This window comes from Dermochelys coriacea, chromosome 1 (assembly GCF_009764565.3).
Source record: "Dermochelys coriacea isolate rDerCor1 chromosome 1, rDerCor1.pri.v4, whole genome shotgun sequence".
Taxonomy (NCBI): domain Eukaryota; kingdom Metazoa; phylum Chordata; order Testudines; family Dermochelyidae; genus Dermochelys; species Dermochelys coriacea.
The window spans coordinates 280147446-280161251 of NC_050068.2; the positions used below are offsets into that span (position 1 = coordinate 280147446).

The 13806-nt window shown below is 39.8% G+C and overlaps 1 protein-coding gene across 9 annotated transcripts in view; it reads right to left on the reverse strand.

Annotated features, from left to right (window-relative positions):
* PTPRQ (protein tyrosine phosphatase receptor type Q) overlaps positions 1 to 13806 on the reverse strand; it is a 200190-nt gene that overhangs the window by 111417 nt on the left and 74967 nt on the right. For all 9 annotated transcript variants that reach the window (XR_006274423.1, XM_043492806.1, XM_043492801.1 and 6 more), the window contains 5 exons: positions 9499 to 9671; positions 6955 to 7165; positions 5185 to 5334; positions 4885 to 5064; positions 3628 to 3735 (listed from right to left, as the gene is read on the reverse strand). Coding sequence is in view for 8 of the 9 variants with exons in the window: in XM_043492806.1 (XP_043348741.1) it covers positions 3628 to 3735; positions 4885 to 5064; positions 5185 to 5334; positions 6955 to 7165; positions 9499 to 9671 (822 nt within the window). In the remaining variant the exon portion in view is untranslated. The remainder of the gene's footprint in view (positions 1 to 3627; positions 3736 to 4884; positions 5065 to 5184; positions 5335 to 6954; positions 7166 to 9498; positions 9672 to 13806) is intronic.

Sequence of the window (13806 nt, forward strand, 5' to 3'; positions counted from 1 at the left end):
TTACTAAATATAGCAACCACATGACCTACATCTCTGTAACTTTTGTTCTCCCTCCTCCAACCAGTCCCCCTCTGTGCGTTGTCATCTCTCTTGCAATGTTGTAACTTGGGCAATGATCCTGCAGCCATATTCATGTGTGCCTGTGTGGAGTCTCACCAGCTTTAGTGGGATTTCAAGTGGGTGTAATGCTCTGCCCCCATGGATCTAATTACAGGGTCAGGGCCATAGATATTAGGTCTAATACTTCTCTCATTTTCATCAGTTTCACAGCAGTTTAATTCCACTGGCTTCAGTGAGCTATACTGTACCACTGGAGAATAGGAAATTACCTTTAATTCCCATTTCCTGATGATAATCTATCTAGTTTAAGTACATAGTTTATAGGTCCTCATCAATCCACATTTCTCTCAGAATTGAGGATATTTTGCTGTTGCTTTTAATTATCTTTCCATGCCACAGAAATCAAGAACTGGGAGTTACTGTATATTGGAATATTTATGCTGGCAGTTGTGGGATCCAGAGTGGTGACCTATTACAACTGGAACCTCTTGAGTCAGAAATTCATAAAGAAGCATTGGAAATTTCTGTGAGACCTCCAGGCCAAGAAGGTTCAAGATAAGCTTTGAGATATCTGAACATTTATATGAACTAAACCTCAAAGCCCAACACTAATTATTAGAAAAGGAAATAAGGGACAAAATAAATGTATAAATGTGACAATATTCTTTACTGTCACAATTTTTCTGCTGCTCAGGCAATAAAACATAATAATGTTTATTATATCTTATTAAGTTTTATATATTGCATATATTAGTAGTGACTATGTGAGCAGCTCTTCTATGGAAGAGATGTTTATATCTACTGCTGATTTTGTGCCTTAGAGCAGGCTCACTTATGCCCATTTATATACAGTGCCTTGTGACGACATTATTGTCATCAGCTAGAGGTCAAGACACTGCAGGCAAGTGTAGCCAATAAGTTACCCCATAGCTAGACTTGCTTTCTGTGTGACCCTCACACCACAGCACACAAGATTTACCCAGAGATCTTCATGGTCATCAATCACCAGCTGTATTAGGTAAACTAATTGCAAGTTAGTCACAGCATATTTCTTTCCCTTTTCATGGCTGTGTTTTTGAGTCAGTTCACATGCCCACACCCTTCAGCAATTATTGTGTCTCCTAGCCAGTGGCTACATTCTTTCAGAATCATATGGTGGAGTCCCTTCCATCCCATACCAGGATGGCAGGACTCACTGGACTGACAACACTGACTTCATGAATTACATCAGGGATGAATTTGATCAACTGTGTTTGTAAACTCAGTACCACCAATCCTATCTCTTAGGGTATGTCTTCACTAGGTATGTACTGGCCTGTGCCAGCTGACTCAGGCTCAGGGGGCTTGGGCTAAGGTCCTGTTTAAATGCAGTGTAGATGTTTGGGCTCAGGCTGGGGCCCAGACTCTAGGACCCTGCAAGGTGGGAGGGTCCCAGAGTTTGTGCTGCAGTCCAAGCCTGAACATCTACTCTGCAATCAGTCTGAACCCCAGAAGCCTGAATCAGCTAGCCCAGACCAGCCGAGGGTGTCTAATTGCAGTGTAGACATACCCTTAGTGGCCAAATTGTGGCTGGCCCTCTCGTAGAACCAAATCTCTCTATGTTTGTTGTGCTCTCGGTGTAGGGGTCAGTGACAGCTGCTGCATTTACCCAATACTCCTCATTGTGGTATATGAGTGCCTAAAGAAAGCCACTCACACTAGTGGAGGAGTAAGCAGATTTCTGGCCCTGATCCTCTTCATATAAACCAGTGGATCTGACTGTCCACTGTGGGGAGAGTGTGTTACATGCTCCCTGCACATCACAGAATCATAGAATATTGGGTTGGAAGGGACCTTAGGAGGTCATCTAGTCCAACCCCCTGCTCAGGAAGTTCCAAAATACTTTTTTACCACAGGGAGGCTCAGAATGCCTCCCTGTGATCCCTGGAGGGTGCAGCTCTGCACTACCTCAACGCTGGGGCTAAAAGGCACAAAGATTCAATACAGCTCTAATCTGATCAGTGTGATTGATGGATCTATCTATTAGGCTACATCTAGGGGTGGGATTCCCAACTCGAGTAGATATACTCTTGCAAGCTAGCAGTAGCATGAGCAGTGGTGGCACAGGCTAGCCTCTACTAATACAAACCCACCCAGAACCCACGAGTATGTACTCCAGGCTGCTAGCCTGTGCTGCCCTTGTGCTGCCCATGCCACCATGACTACACTAATATTTTTAATGTACTAGCTCAAGGAGAACTAGTCTGAGTATGTTTATTTGAGCTGGGTATCACACCCCAATCTCCAAGTGTGGACATATCCTTGGTATATATTTAAAAGAGCAGCTCTTTTACTGTTGCTGGTAAAAATCCAAATAAGTTACTTGATTTTATGTTTATGCTTACTGTGAAGCACTCTGAGATATGGTCATACAAAATTACTATTCCAGTTTCCATATAGCATTAAATAGGTAAGACTGATTCTGAGCCATATCTTACTCACTTAAAGTAAAACCCGCAGGAGTGACAGTAAGTGAGAAAGGGCCTAGGAAATGTCACAGCTTTCCCAACCCTATGTTTGCAACCACGGTTCCCCTCAGGGGAGATCAGATGGCAGAGGGGTAGGATCCAAATCCTATGCCTCTCAGGGATCTGTATGGGACAAACTATGTGGTGTGTTGACCAAGCCATGCTACCACTTGGCCTCCCCTTCCCCTCTGGCAGCAGGACTCCCTAAAGAACTAGGCTACCCTTGACTCCTGTGTCCATACAATCTACCCATTTTTCAAGGGGGTGCCAACCCAGAGCCTATGTTAATACTTCTAGGAACAGCAGTAACTGTTCTGCAGGCAGGGTTTTGAGAGGAGCATGCTGTGGAGAGAGGGGCTGTGCTCAGGTACCACCTAGAGCTACAAAATCTTGATCTGATATATAACAGTGCAAATAGTTCCTGCAATATTGTATCTTATAATAAAATTACTGATCAATTTCAATGGATAATAAAGCCGAGTACACTGCACTCTACAAAGGGCTATACCATAGTTAAACTCAGAAACTGCTGCTTATGCAGAATGCTCCTGTTCACTTGTTCAGAAACTCCACTTGTAGACAGCACATTCACCCAGGTTCCATGATCTGAGATGGTTTCCAAATTGTTTCTGGGTGCAATTTACAATGCTGGTTTTAAGATAAAAAGCCTTTAAAGGTTTAGGTTCTGGATAGCTCAGAAGCCACTATCTTCCACATCATGATAACAGGCAGAAGCTGTGGATCTTCCAAGCTAATAACCCCTGGGTTAATTAGAAAGGGGCTGGAGACAGGGCATTTTCAGTCAAGGTTCTGGAGCTGCTTCCCCTGTTGGTGCACCAGAGCCCAAATTTGCTGACCTTCAGGTGCTGCTGAAGTTTATTTCTTTCCTCCGAGGCCTGCAAAACTGGCTGAGGGAAGCAACACTGGGTGGTGGGAGAGCCATAGAATGAGTGGATTTGGGAAGATGCCAAATTTTGGAAATAGATCTCAATGAGTATGTTCTATCATTTGTTTGTGCACACATCCAGCTCATGCACATCACTGCAAATAAGATACTTACCATCTTCAGGTGTTCTCACAAAAATATCGTTCTCTTCAGACAGAGCACTTTCTCCCACTGTGGTGGAAGCTGCTACTCTCATTTTATAATTTGTGTACTTTTTCAGACCTAGGAAGACCAAGAAAAAGAATCCTAGCCTGTGATTCTTCTTAAACATCCTCTTTTCCTTTTAGTTCACATAGTAAGTATAAAAATGGGCAATGTTCAAATAGTTTTCATAGCTATATAAGAATTTATGTAACTTACAAAACAACTAATAGCCCATAGAGCCACTATGAGATATTCTAAAACCCACTAACTAAAATAAAATTTAAGTTGGGGGCTTCAACTAATCACTCCCATTGACTTCAACAGAAATTGACTAGCTTAATCTCTGTACATAGCTTTAACAATTTATCCATAAGGAATCCAGTGTGTATGTGAACATGTATATATATTTTAGTATTTTGGTTAGTACAAACAGGTTTCTGAAAACCCACAATGGGATGCCTTTTCTTCTATTAATATACAAAAAGGTATTTTTTAAAAAGTAGAAAAAGATGATAAATTTCTAACACATACTGTGTAAAAGGTGAAAGTCGTAGAAAGAACTAGCAGCACAGAAACAAACTAACCCCCTCCCATGTGAAAAGCCAAGAAGGGGAAGTTCTATGAAAAAAGTCACATTATAAATCGCTTGCAGAAATTACTAACTACCATCCGAAGGAAAACAGGATAGTGGGTTTTGCCCTCAATAGAAAAGCCACTTCCCCAAATTGGCAGATTCCTCTGGATCCACAAGAAGTTTGGGCCATTGATGCAGAGGCCCTCTCTGCCCCTGCACCAGCTCTGCCCCCCCCCATCCTCCTCCTCCTCCTCCGTTTATAGGTAGAGCAATTCCATTGGAGCCACATTGCCAGGGAGCTCTCTAGCCATGCCAACCCCTGGACCTAGCATTTATTACCTTTTTCAGGTAACTTCCATGGACCCAGAGGTGAGTACAATAGGTCTTCTCCCCCAGCCTGCCCACTCCTCCCCTCCAGCCTCATTGTCCCTTCCCTCCCCTTCTGCGAGGGAGAGTGTTGCAGAAATGCTCAAGCCACCCTTCCACGTGAAGATGGGGAGGAATGATCTGGACTACCTACATTTCTAAATAGTCAGTTTGATACATTGTGCATAACACAATTGCAACTATTTTTATGAATCAGAGAAATGTAAGGCTGGAAGGGACCTCAACAGGTTATCGAGTCATCCCCTCATGCTAAAGCTATCCCATACCTGTTATAAGGAAGCTATTGTTTGCAGTTGTCATGTGAAATGCTCTCTTTGTGTCCAGTTCCATCGCATAAATTGTATAATGAGTGATTTTTCCATTAGGATTTGCTGGAGGATCCCAATAACAGCAAAACAGATGATGAGCTATATTTTTATAATAAATATTTTGCACTGAACTTGGAACTTAAGAAACAAAAACAAAAAAGAATTGATGTGGGTGAAGGAAAGATTAAATCATAGCAAAAACTGGGGTGGAAGGAGGAATCCCTTACCTGAAATTATTTTAAAGTTATGCAATGTTACCTTGTTCACGTGTCCTAACAGTGAGAACAGATGGAGGCCCTTCTCCAATAATGGTGAAAGCAGATACACTGATTGTATATTCTGTGAAAGGTATAAGTCCTTTTATTGTACATGACAGCTGTTCAGATGAAATGATGACATACTGGTTATCTGTGGTTAAAAGGAAAAAAGCTTTGTTTTCCATTTGTAAAATTAAATTATTTTTCAAAAGTCTAAGCTGAAGCGGAAATATTTTTGCGCACACATTTTATTGCAGACATTTTTCACCTCACTTTCATGGCAATTAGAATATATAAATAATAAGCTACATCATGGTTTATAACTCACACATGGAGGAGACACTCTGTACATGGATCTCCTCATGTTTGCACATCCGTTCCCTACTCCCTAGACCCTGTAGAGGTCTCTCCACACAGTCCCAAGTCCAGGCTTTGGGACTGGGTGGACACTCAGTGGGCCAAGCTAAACAGTCAGCAGGATAACTGAGGACAGGGAATGCAGATGGTCTCCCCTATGGTCTGTGGATCTTGGGGTCTGTGGCCCGAAGGAGTTTGGGAAGGGAGTAGGGGGAAATGCTGGTATGGAAGCACAAGACCTCTGTGTAGATGGCCCCAGCCTCCCAGGACCCACAGGAATCTACTAAACTAGGGAGTGGGCCTTGCTTTCTTCTCCACAGAGACTGAGGAATTTCCTCTTTCTTCTCCCCAGCTAACTGATGTGATCAATCTCAAGAGCATGCACTCCAGGGTCTCCTCAAGGAGACCCCTTCATGTGGGGGTTTTGGTAGGATGAATGAGCCGGGCCAATACTATAAAACAAAGCTAAGAGGCCTGGGTTGGATCAGAAGAATATTCAGGATATCAGGGGTATAGGCTAAACTCAGTAGCCAGCCGACTGTGCTAATCAAAATCAGTGCCCCATACAGGTGTCATTACACTAGGTTACTTATACTTGAATACTGTATTACACCAGATGCAGACCTGAAGAAGGGCTCTATGTAAGCTTGAAAGCTTGTCTCTCTCACCAACAGATGTTGGTCCAATAAAAGATATTACCTCATCCACCTTGTCTCTCTCATATCCTGTGACAATATCACTACAAAAACACTGCAAACCAGATGCAGGGACTTTAATGGAGCATAAATAAAATCAGAATTTGGCCCTCTGTCTGCTGTTTAAAGCTCTCATGGTAAAAATTTGGAGAGGTATTTTAAGCCTGTATCTGTCAACTAAGTCTTGTTTAATGGATCATAAATATCCATACTTAGTAAAAAAACAATGTTCCATTGATAACGCAGAACAAGTGTATACACTAATGACATCACCAGGACATGGGGGGTCATCCCCATCTGTTTGCCACCCCATAGAGCAGAGCTGTAACTTTTTGACCTATTTACCTTCAGTGACATTTGAAAAGCTATTAGTCAAAATGTTCAGGGAAATCAAGGTCTGTGAAGGGCTTGGAGATATGTTAATCCCCTGCAATCACACCTGCTTTGGCAACTGTAATAACTGATTGTCTATGCAGCTTGGCTGATGGCTCTAGTGTGCTACTTTCACTAGGAAGAAGGTCAGCTGGGTGATAAGGGGCTAGTTCCTGCCTGTGTGGCATTCACAGTTGCTTCAGAAGGTTATTTGGTAGTAAAAAACTTGACTCCAGAAAATGACCCATTAATAATTTGGTTGAACTCTGTGCTAAAGATCATATTTGTGACAGTGACAGGGAACTTTTGAACAATGAGGTAGGTATAAAAATATCTTAAAATTTTACCAGAAACTGAAGATAGTTCTGCTGCTCCATTGATGCTGGGCAAGTTATCAGTAGATAGAATAGTAAATGTTACTGAAGAAACTGTTTGTATTGTGGGAAACATCTCGGCTGAGCCTTCATATAATCCAGTGGCTATTTCTATTGTATCCCCAGTGAAAGTAGATTGGATATTTTCATTTAACATGTCTGGATCCACAGAATCCATTGAATGCTAAAGATTAAAAATACAACAACAAATAAATCGCAAACCAAATATGACACTTACCATTAACTCATTTTTCCCATTATACACACACACACACACACACACACACACATATATACATATTAGATATAAATAGTATATAATAATATGTATATATACTAAAGAGGTTACTTAATATACATTATAGGTGGAGCTGGTATCAACAACTACAATTAAGGTCGCCTGACACTTCCCATTATAAAACCTTATTTTTAATTGCTTATAACTTTGATAAACTTTAACTATTTGAGCTGAAATCTGCCTTGCTGGGTATCTGACTCAGGCTGATTTTGTTTTGTTTTTTAAGTTTCAGCTAAAACAGTTTAGTACCTTCCGAAAATAGGATTAAAGGAAAACATGTTGTTTTGCTCGTGTTAAAAACATTCTTACAACCATTTCATTAAGAAGTTCTAGTGTCTCCCTGCTTTGGAGCAAGGTCTTGAAACTTAGCAGGGGTGTTACTTTGAATGTGCCTTTTGATATACCTAGGAAAATTCACCCAAATCTGGTCAAGTGAAAAGCCTTTTAAATATCTCCCTGCTTAGTAAAGACTTGTTAGAGTTTGGCAGCTAAATTCTCCACAGATTTCATCTGCACTAAGACTACTCCAGCCCAGGGCCATGGGGGGTCACTGTGGCACTAAAATTGAGAGGAGGGAGACAGTCTATCCTGCATTCTCAAAGCTCTGCCTGCTGGGCATGGAGGAAAAGGAGGAACAGACTAACTGGATTGAAGGATAAGAAATGGGGAGGAGAGAAAGTTAATTGGGTCAATGGCACAGGATCAGGTACAAAGTAATATCCAGGAGATCTAGATTCAATTCTAGGTTCTGTTGCAGACTTCCCATGTGACTTGGTGCAAGTCACTTAATAACAGAACTTATTGAAAGCCCAGTACAAAAATTGTGACTTTTTGTTAAAAAATATTGAAAATAATGTGGATTTTTTTTAAAAATAAAAACAAATTTTGACCAGCTCGGTAGCTGATTATTGAACATCCTACCAAAATTTTTTTAAATAAAAATCTAGCTGAATATTTTTTCAAATTTAAATTTCAGATCAAAATTTCAAATCAAAGTTTCATTAAAAAAAATAAGTAGATCTGGTCAAAATTTCCTGAATTTTTCTGAGCCTGAGTTTCCAATCTGTAAAATGGGACTAATAAACCTCTCTTTGTCTCTAAGCTCCCAGAGCAAGATCCCTCTCTTATTACTTGTTTCTATATTCCCTAGCACAATGGGATCCCATTCTCAGGTGGAGAAGAGGACACTATCGTAAATACATAAATAAATGAATAAATAATAAATAATAATAATAATAACGACAACTAATGATTTGAATTACATGATTATTTTGAAAAATATCCTCTTTTTAAAATCAGTATTCCTAAACACTAAAAAAAAAAGATTTAAGAATCACTATTAAAAGGAAATGTTATTGAAAACTACCCTTTTTTGTGACAAATCATAAAAAAGCCTTTGTTTAGAATATCAGTAAACACAGAGAATCAGATTCTGCCACTCATGTTCAGGTATACCTTACTGTGTGAATGGTTCATTCATTTCAGAGTAAGGCTGGAGTCTTGAGTACAGAGGGAAGAATCTAGACCAGCAGAAGTTAAGAAAATGGCTAATAGAGAGACAGATACTTTTCCAAATTAACATGGAAAAATCCACATATTTACTGGTACCAGATACATTGTGGCAAAAGTATCTTTAAATCCTTATTGGCAAAAAAGCAATCTCTGTCTCCTGTGCTTTGCTACATTTGCTTAACTATAAAGTCAAAACCATTTTACTGACATATGCATGGAAGCTTTCAAGAGTACATCTACACTGCAGTAAAAACCCAAGGTACCAGGTCTCAGAGCCTAGATCAATTGACTTGGGCTGGCAGCGCTTGGACTGTGGGGCTAAAAATTGCAGTGTAGACATTCAGGCTTGGGCTGGAGCTTGAGCTCCCCCCTCACATGGTTTCAGAGCCTGGGCTCTAGCCCAAGCCCAAACTGCAATTTTTAGACCCGGAGCCCAAGCCCTGTGAGCCCAAGTCAACTGACCCAAACCAGCGAGTGCCATGCCATGGGCCTTTTATTGCAGTGTGGATATACTCTAAATGACAGTGCAGTGAGGTGAAACTAGAAACTTTAACTCTGAATTAAAATTAGAGCAGAAAATAAGGGACAGTGTGAAAGGACTGAAAATTAATCAATAGTAACTAATTTTGTAATTTAAAATAAAACCACCACAACTATCACATGAGCAAGGTAACCAAAACGGAATAGCCATATAAATACCAAAATACCTTAACTTTCCCTGTGAGGATTGTGTTTTCCACAGTCAATCCGGTGTCCTGAGCTAACACTTTAACCCTATATTGGGTAATGATTCCATTTGGTTGTTGTGGTTTCCTCCAAGCAATTCTTATGAGAGTGGCTTCTAGTTCTGCTAGTTGTAAATCAGATACAGCACTTGGAACTAAAACAAATGAAAAACCCTTACATTAAATGTTATCTCCAATACTGAATTTAATTAAACACTTCTAATCGATTTCTAAATGTTACTGTAAATTTTTTCAGCACATTGAGCAAAGGCAATCTAAACATCTATTCAGATTTTAACTGTTTATGAACTGAGTTGTTCCAGTGCAATCAACAAGTTACTTCAAGAAAATTTTATCCCACTGGTTAAATCATGATTTAAAAACATGCAGATAGCTATATGATATGCAGTATTTTAATAGGACTGTATGAAGAAGGTCAGATCCTCATCTCATGTAAATCAGTATAGCTCAATTCCAATTGAAGTCATTTGCACTGGAAGTCAATTGATCTATGCTGATCTACACAAATTTGAACAAACTTAGGCATAAATAAATCAAACATATATATATATGCATGAAATGAAAAAGTATTTGGAAAATTATAATTGATGATGGTCCCATTTCGTGTATCACATTTTTAGGAGTTTTATTTCCATTTCACCTTTTAGTATTAATAATGATCTTACATTGTACATATTATCATTTAATCCTTTCCCTGCCATTGCAGGTGCCTTGGGCACTGATGTACCTGATTCTGATACCGTATTCTCTGTGACACATAACAGTCTAGTCTCCTGTGGGCTGTAATACTTCAGCCTAATTTCGGTTTTGAGTTTAGGTGTGTGGATGCTGAATGGTGCGGGTGGCCTGTGATATACAGGAGGTCAGACTAGATGATCTGGTGTTCCCTTCTGGCATTAAACTCTAGAACTTTTTGACTCTTTACATGCAAAATAATGAACATCACACATCAGCGTCTTAACATTTCACAGAATGGTTCTCATAGAACTTGAGACACAAAATCATTCATCCTAAAGTAACACAGATAAAAGGCCTGCTAATTCTGATTCACATGAGTAGTCCTTTAACTACAAATGGGACTACTCACATGAGTGATGGTTTGTAGGTTTGGGACCAAAAATCTATCAATCTGTCATATTATGACACTTCAGAATATGTGTGTTGCCTAGCATGAATATGAATACCAAAATAAACCAGTGTTCAAATTGAAGGGGTATAACTCTCACTTCTGACTTCTTCTTGCTGAAAAGAAGTTAGAATAACCCATTGCTTTTAAACCAAAATTTGAATACTGGAATACTATCACCACCTGCTAGTTCTCCCAGAAGCAACTAAGTAAAATAAATCTAACAAATAGAAATAAAATAAAATAAAATAAAATACGAGTCAAAGCGGGAGTGCAGTCCAGGAGGAAAACACTGGTCTGGAAGTCAGGAAATCTATTCCAGAGTCTGCCACTGACCTGCTATATGAACTTGGGCAAGTCACTTCACTTCTTCTTTCTGTTTCCCTTCCTACCCTTTGGCTCTCTTGTGTATTTAGGTCCTGAACCTAGCAGTCACATTGAAATCAATGGGATTCCTTACAGTGTATAAAGCTAAGCATGAAGCAGGTGGATTGGAATCTAAGACTGAAAGCTCTTTGGGACAGGGATTATCTATTACTATGCGCTTGTACAGTACCTCGCACAATGGAGATCTGATCATGGGCTCTGTGGGCACTACTTTCCAGCAAATGTCTCAAACTTTAATAAAAGGTTGAAAGAACTGAGTCTCATGGAAGTAATGACACAGAATCGGGAACAACTACTCCATTAGTCAATAGGACCAGTGACTAGACCAGAGGACAGAGAACATGGTATCAAATCTTGTAATAAGTGTGAACCACATCTTAATAGAGAAATTGTGATATGAACTCTCTCCTCCCATTCACAGTTACATAACATTACTGTGGCATCTACAGCAATTTCTTACTGGAAATTATTCATGATTTTTAGCTGTGTTTAGTGTGATAAAGATTTTGTCCTTTTTGAATAAAAAAAAAAAAGACCGTAATTCAACTGTCTACCTTTTTTCTTTCATTTCCCTCCCTCCCTTCTCTCCCTCCCCCTCTCCCCCGCATCCAACCTGTTCTGATTCTCTCCACTGGTAATGAGAAGGAGAATCAGCAACATGTAACTATACAAAACTCTGCAGAACACAAGCAAGAGCTTTGTGGCTCACTAGCAATTCACAGGACACAGTTTGCGTAACTCTAGACTAACTAACCCACTAAAGGATTCATCCAATCCATATCATTTTATAATTGAGAAAGGAAGCTAGAATTGGATTTGGAAGAGGAACACTAATCACAAGAGGCAGATCTGAAAGTGTCAGAGCATCATGAAAACTGGTATTGCCACCGCAGGCAGTATTTAAGGGAAGTAATTCACAGGTCTGTTAGTTTTTTTTAACTAGAAACAAAAATGGAACAGGGCTGAACAGAGAAAAATAGGCAGGAGGGGACACAGGGAAAGGGAAAGATGGAGGGTGGAAAAGGGTGGTGATGGGGGAAGAATGCACATGTTCCTTTTCACACCTGCTGAGTTTGCCTCAATGTCTCCTGTTCTAATCATGAGCAGCATTTCATCTGTTCTTTTTCAGACCTTTTATATACTGAGATATTTCACTATAATAAATATAAAGGTATTCTGGGTGTTTCCTTTAAAACACGTATGCTTTTATGTTTTAACTAAAGGGTATCAATCACCTTCTTACAAAGAAACAATGAATTTTGTTGAAAGTAGTACAATTATAGGTTTCAGAGTAGCAGCCGTGTTAGTCTGCATTCGCAAAAAGAAAAGGAGATGCACATAGATCGCATTCTTCTTTTTCAGCTTACCACAATCTAGTCACATAACAGTATTTTTTAAAAGAGCTCTATATGAAAAATATCACTATAAAGATAATTAACTGTACATGTGGAGTGATAACATTTGATGTAATTACAGAAATATGCTCTTACCCTACTATTTGCTGCCATCTACTGGCCAAATAATGGAGTTGTTCCTTTAACCCAATTACCCAGCCCAGAAGTAATGCCTTTTTTTTTTTTCCATTCAAAAACATATTAGCTCCATAATCTTTGAAGGCTTATGAACTCAAATAGAAAAGGAGTACTTGTGGCACCTTAGAGACTAACAAATTTATTTGAGCATAAGCTTTCGTGAGCTACAGCTCACCTCATCGGATGCATTCAGTGGAAAATACAGTGGGGAGATTTATATACAGAGAACATGAAACAATGGGTGTTACGATACACACTGTAAGGAGAGGTTTCAGAGTAGCAGCCGTGTTAGTCTGTATTCGCAAAAAGAAAAGGAGTACTTGTGGCACTTTAGAGATTAACAAATTTATTTGAGCATAAGCTTTCGTGAGCTACATCCGATGAAGTGAGCTGTAGCTCACGAAAGCTTATGCTCAAATAAATTTGTTAGTCTCTAAGGTGCCACAAGTACTCTTTTTTTTTTTTTTTTTTTTTTAACTGTAAGGAGAGTGATCACTTAAGATGAGCTATTACCAGCAGGAGAGCCGGGGGGGAAGAGGTGGAAGAAAACCTTTTGTAGTGATGATCAAGATGGGCCATTTCCAGCAGTTGACAAGAACGTCTGAGGAACAGTGGAGGGAAATAAACATGGGGAAATAGTTTTACTTTGTGTAATGACTCCCAGTCTGTATTCAAACCTAAGTTAATTGTATCCAGTTTGCAAATTAATTCCAATTCAGCAGTCTCTCCTTGGAGTCTGTTTTTGAAGTTTTTTTGTTGAAGAATTGCCACTCTTAGGTCTGTAATCGAGTGACCAGAGAGACTGAAGTGTTCTCCGACTGGTTTTTGAAAGTGTGTGTTGTAAATGTCATCATGAATAGGTCTACACCACGGCAAACCTGGTGGCTGAAATTTGTGACTTTGTCCTCACCCATAACTATTTCACATTTGGGGACAATGTATACCTTCAAATCAGCGGCAATGCTATGGGTACCCACATGGCCCCACTTATGCCAACATTTTTATGGCTGATTTAGAACAACGCTTAGCTCTCGTCCCCTAATGCCCCTACTCTACTTGCACTACATTGATGACATCTTCATCATCTGGACCCATGGAAAAGAAGCCCTTGAGGAATTCCACCATAATTTCAACAATTTCCATCCCACCATCAACTTCAGCCTGGACCAGTCCACACAAGAGATCCACTTCCTGGACACGAAGGTGCTAATAAGTGATGGTCAC